General features: G+C 40.1%; 1 protein-coding gene across 1 annotated transcript in view; it reads right to left on the bottom strand.

Moving 5' to 3' along the window:
- Positions 1-4,521: 4,521 nt before the first annotated feature.
- Positions 4,522-6,102, bottom strand: part of TRABD2B (TraB domain containing 2B) — a 256,399-nt gene continuing 254,818 nt past the window's right edge. Inside the window, exon 7 of the mRNA XM_065739292.1 lies at positions 4,522-5,992. Coding sequence (XP_065595364.1) covers positions 5,770-5,992 — 223 coding nt within the window. The 3' untranslated portion in view covers positions 4,522-5,769. The remainder of the gene's footprint in view (positions 5,993-6,102) is intronic.

Raw genomic sequence — 6,102 nt, 5'->3', positions numbered from 1 at the left:
AGTACAGAGAGAGGTCAAGGGAAGGAGAAGCTTAAGGAGAGGCACCACTGAGCCAGCATCTGGCTGTGCTGACTGAAGGCTCGGATTGGGTTTGGGCCTGTGGCTGAGCAGGGTGCTTCAGAGCAAAAGCACTGGATGGATCAGGGCCAGAAATAGCTGGCAGTGTGTCCCAAACCATACCCCATTGCACAGGGGTTGGTTGGGTAAAGCCAGGGGGGGATTATCTGGTATTTCAAGAGGTGGGATTTTATTTTGTACCGTTTTTCAGACTGCCCTTTGTGCTCAATGGCAATTCCTTCCTGTGCTGGAGTAAGAACAGCTTTGGTGGTGGAATCCTCTCAACACAGTGTGTTAAAGAGCAAATGATTCTGCATGTAATTAAGAGCCAAACAATAACCCTGTGATTAGCAGAAAGCCTGTGCCGTCAGCTGCAAGGCAGGGTGAAGGTGTGAAAACAGAAAGAGGGATATGCCAGGAGGAAACATCAGCAGATCTCTGCATCTTGGTTGGCTTTTTAACTGCCAGCCATTGTGATGCCAGCACTGCCCCAAGTCCTTGATATGCCAGAGGAAAACGGAGTGCTCAGGTTCTTGGTGGACTATGCAGAGCATTTCTCCAGCTCCCACCCTAGACATGCAGTGAGGTTAACCAAGTGGTTTCTCCTAGGTGACAACGACCAGAGGCCGAGGCTGCTCTGCAATGACTCCTTGCACACCAGGTGTAGCAATTACTTGCATATAGAAAGGTAATGGTGAGATTCTCCAAGTCTCCGCCAGAATGAATACAACAAAACCACATTATTTTAAAAGGAGCCTTCCCTGGAGTACAATTTCTCCATCCGGTGTTGGCCTTGGAAACTCTGAAAATGGAGTGTTCTCATTTTTTTTTTTTCCCTCAGTGCTTCCCTAGCTTTAGTGCAAAAGAAAGAACTTAGACATACAACATTCTTGTGCTACTTATTTATAATAACATTTTTATTAATATATTATGCTACAAAAATATCTTGACAAAATAATATTAGAAAGCATCTTTTTATTACACTCTTCAAAACAGTTCACAAAAGCAGGAGGCGGAACAGGAAAAAATATTTGAAATACATTTGAATCAAAAACTGACAAACATGCAATTTAAAATTCAGTGTGAGCGTGAACCTGCAGGGCAGTCAATCATTCCTGTGAATGAGAAGCAAGGAGTACTGCTTGGCAGGATCTCACTGGCTGTAGTCATATTAAGGTGCCTCCTGATGAAATTGTTGCAGGAAAATCTGCATTTAGGTTGGGACAAAGCATGCACCCGCAAACACGTGTACAAACACTCAAACCCATGAGCTTGAAATTAGGAAATGGGCTTTCTGCTCCAATTAAGCCAAAACAAGCTGAAGCTGGAGTCTTGCACACTCTGTGGTACACATTGATCACTTTGGAGATGAAGCAAGCCCCTGTGCTTTTTGGATATAACAAAGGAATATCTTACAGTACTAAGCAAGGTTAGGGATGATGGCATTTACATTTAGATAACCACAATGTCACTTTGGTTTCTCTGACTTAAGGATATGATGGGAAATTCCTCTCTAACAGTGGTACATGTAAGGACTGATTGGGACGTATCATTTGGCTCATCAGTGCACTGAGCATAGTGTTCTTTCTCTCTCCTCAATTGTATATTGAAGAGTTTAGGTAAACATACACTTCTGTACCTCAGGTGTTCCTGAATTATGCTGGTGCTTTGTGGAATAGGAAGCTCAACAAAGCTGATTTTTGACACCTTTATAATGCATAGTTATCATAAATCATTTCATTTATTTCTAGAAGAGGGATTGCATTATTCAACAGCCCAAAGGATTGCAGAGAAACTGCATCAGTCATAAAAATACAATGTACCTTCTGTCCCAGCTTACTGACTGGTTCTTCAAGTGGCAATGCATGTTAATACAGCACCTACAGTAAAACACTGGCAAGAAAAGCATTGAAACAGTTACAGAATGGAAGCTAGTCCTGTTGCTGGTGGTGTGGTATATTTACTCTATTGGGGCAATAGCTTGGCAGAAAATTACTGCAGTGTTACCACTACAGGCACTGTGAATGGTGGTAGTGGCAGTTGTAGCTCAGTTGGAAGAGTGAATTATGCAAACATTCCACTTTGGACCCAACAGCATCAAAAACTGTACTTGTCATGCAATGTCTAGCAAACTCTCTTGATTGTGTTCCTCACAAGTAAATACTGTCAGTGTTTGCTGTCTAATATAGTGGGCATGGATGTATTTATTTTTTAAATCCTTTGTTCCTGGAATTTGTCACTGGAGATCTGAGCTTTCTTTAGGAGGGAACAAAGCAGTTGGCTCCTCATTCTTTGAGGAAATCCACTGAATCAAAGCGAAGTCCCATGAACCTGGTAGTCACTGTTACTTCCAGAGTGTGCATCAAATCAGATGCCCATTATGAGCTTAAGTGGGATACAGTCATGAGCCACTGCAATGGACGTGCATAGATCTGTGCTAAATACACCAGCACTGATGTATTTTCATTAACACTGAGCTGCTGTAGCTGATTACCAAATAACCTGTTTTACCAATCACAGTGAGGGTCTCCTTTTCTAGTATTGCAATCAAGGATTAAAAAAAACTTACCCTAAGTCACAGCTTTGGGAAGACAAGAAAACAAAAGGAATACTTGGTCAGCAAACTGTGCTGAAGCCATTCACCTGGGGTTCTTGAGCTAGGATCTGTGGGAAGCATCTTCTCTTATGTTGACTGCAAGTGGCTTCTTCTCCCCTAACCAGGGCTGATGGTGTGAGCTAGATGCTTTCAGCTGGCTCTAAGCCCAGCAGACACCTTGCTTTGACACCCTCACTGCAGAATGACTGGGCAGAAGGATAAGTGAAATGCAGTGACCTCTGGCAGCATCCATTCCTTTACAGGGATTACAGGCAAAATGCCAAGGAATGTAAATATGTCAAACTGTACTTTGATGTCCAAGCTATTTACATACTGTGATATCTAAACACTCTGTGGTATGAGCTAGTATTGCTGTCCAATGCAGGAGTGACTCAGGGAAAAACTCATTAGTGACAAACTGAGTGATTACTCTGGGTGGTACAGTGACAGCTGTGAGTGTGGCTGTGTCTTTGTGCTCATTATACTAAAAAAAGACCCAGAGTTCCATGGAAAAAAACCACAGGTTGGGTACAGTGGGATTGTTAAGTTCCAGCCTTGATCCTATTGGTGGTTTTCCTTACGGTTCTTGCCAAATGTTTCTGTTTTCTGTTCTTTTTTCTCTCTCTCTGTTCTTCAGATGGCCTTATCTATTAATTTTGAGAGCTTTCTGAAACCTGGAATTATTTCTGGGGTGGTATCACAATCATTTCTGGACTCAGTCAGATTACAACAAACAAAATTTGGGTTTTGGTTCATTGCCTGTTCACATTTACTGAGTAATTTATCACCCTTAAGGTTTGCCTACCTTACTTCCAGCTCATTTTTGTGACTTATGTATTGTCACTCAGTTCAGCTTTGAATGTGGCAGGAGAACCAATCTTTTAAAACCCATTAATGTCAAATTTGAATGTCCGTTAAGCCATTATATCCAAATGAAGGCATTTTGGGAGAAATAGTCAAATAAAACCAAAATGAAAGTTCTCAAAATATGTTTCCAATATCCAGCCCAGTGCAATAAATTTTATGCAAGATGAATGGCTTCTGTCCAAAACTAGCATGTCTCATCTTCTGCTAGCCAGAATACACAATATAGAAGTATGCACTGGGTGTGCTTGAATCTCACATTTGGAGCAAAGCTTGAAGTTTTCCATTCAGTCTTATCTACTGTTATCCTTTATAAAACAGGGGCAGGTTACACCACTGTCTGCTGTACCCACTTAAGTGAACCACAGTCTACAATCCTTTTGACAAAAACAGAGCAAGAGCTGGAAGTCATGGTGTGCAGTAAGTCAAATGAAAGTAATCTGTATTCCCTCTTGCCTTGGCAAAGCAATGGGTTGGGATGCATGGTAGAAAAACTCAGTGCTCATCATGGCTTCAGATAAAACCATGTACTTACTTCAGGCTGATTATTTCCTAAGCTTCTTCCCTGAACTAAGTAGTGTGATCACAATTGAACTGTGAATCCTGAACCATCTTCCACTGAGGAGATCTAAGGATGACACGGAGTTGCCTCCAGTTCTGAAGGTGGTGCTACAAGGGTGATGGCACAGTAACAGTCTGATTTTTATTGGTGTTATTACTGCTGTCATTATCTGATATGTTTTTTTAAGGTGAAAAAGCACTGCTTTTTCATAAATGCACTGTATTTTCCGTTTTATTTTCAGTTTTTCTTTACATTTCAGATTTGTTTTGCAGATGATTTCAGGGGAAAAAAGACTATTTCAAACAAAATTAATTTTGTTAGAATTTTTTGCATTGAAAGTGATCTTTTTCATCCTGTTTTTTTTTGGGGGGGGAATTCAATATGCCTTACTGAGGGTGGCAGTTCTTAAGATGGATGTGTTTTATTTTTGTTTATTTGTTTGTTGTTGTTTTTCCTATAGATGTTTTTCATCTGAATAATGAAAAGTAGCTGCTTGGAGATTGAGCAAACTTTTCAGTGAGTGCAAGTTGTCAGAACTTGACAATCTAAGTCAAGAGAGGTACCATAGTCAATAAACAGAGGAAAGTTCTTGTACGACATAGGGATTACTTTGGTTCCTGTAGCCTTGAATAGATTTCGGACAAATCATAATTCAGCATGAGGATTCCAATTCTAAGCATAACAGCAAGATGCTGATGAATTTCTAGACGTTTTCTCCCCTCCCTGCAGGTTGCCCATCTGTATTAATTTAATTGATTGAAAGCAGTTCTACAGATTAGCACTATACTGCATCTCTATAGGCAGACCAAGTCCTGCTCTCATTTATGCTGGGGGAGGTTGTAGGCTTGTGTTTACATAAAAAGAGGGAGCGAATAATTGCAGTGGGATTATTGTGGACTTAAATGAAATCTTTTATTAAGAAAAAGATGTCTTAGAGTGAGCTAACAAATTAATCTCAAGGTAAAGATTGGTAATTTTCAGAGAAGTTAAACGGTTGAGTTAAAGACAACTGGAGAACTTAGAGGGTTATCTTGACCAGTGACTTGATAAGTTATATAAAAAATAACTGAGATTTTAGATTGTAGCAGCTGACTTAAGAATGTACCTATTCCTCTAGTGGGCACAGGCCACAGAGCAGGGGATCTGTGTTACTTAGTCTAAGTCATTTCAATGAGAATTGTAGAAAAAACAAAGTTGTGTACAAATGTACTAGCTGGATAGCTGCTGTAAAAAGTTTTGGTTAAGAAACAAGCCATTCATTTTGGTGTCACTTCAGGCATTTGCAGAGTTGTCAGTTAGAAAACAAATATAGAAAATATTAATTTATCTGTTTCACCATCGCTACTGATTACTAGGGATGTTATTAACATATACAACAAGAAAAAAATAAGTTTACCAGTCGAATAAATACATTTTTTCTTTTTTTTTTCTTTATATGAACATGAATATTTTACAAAACCCCATAGCACTATGGGAAATAAAGATCCTTCTACAAAAAGAAGATGTAAGTCAGTGTTACAATAAAGCTTTAGAGTTTCAAAATGTATCTGGGCAAAGAGACAAAATTAGCTAGAAGGCACTCTTGATTCACTGAGAAGGTCCAGTCTGTAAAAGTTGTCATAACATCCAATTCATTCATAAATTATCTCTCTTCTCTATTCCCAAGGGATTGCACATAATACTAATGTGGTCAGGAAGGCTGCAGTAGATTCAGGAGAAATGAAGCTATGGCCACGTAGAGAGGAGCAGTTACTGATGGCCATAAAATGGTGGCTGAAGCTGAGCTTGTGGGCTGAGGCTGGGATGGATGATCTGAGCGTGGCCTCTGATCCAGCCGGTTGGAAATCCAAATGGGAGGTTTGACTGTGATGTAGCCATTGGTTATCCTGATATAGGAAGGCAATGTGGTGGTGCTAGAAGAAAACACAAGAGAAGGGAATTAAATGGGAGAGCTTTTATCTCTGCTCTGCAGTCTGTCATGACAATCAGAATTAGTTTTTGCCCTCAGTAGATCACAGGTTGA

The sequence above is a fragment of the Cyrtonyx montezumae genome, unplaced genomic scaffold (assembly GCF_038088225.1).
Source record: "Cyrtonyx montezumae isolate F1298 unplaced genomic scaffold, pur_monq_1.0 scaffold_1, whole genome shotgun sequence".
Classification (NCBI taxonomy): domain Eukaryota; kingdom Metazoa; phylum Chordata; class Aves; order Galliformes; family Odontophoridae; genus Cyrtonyx; species Cyrtonyx montezumae.
This window is presented reverse-complemented; position numbering and strand designations above follow the sequence as displayed.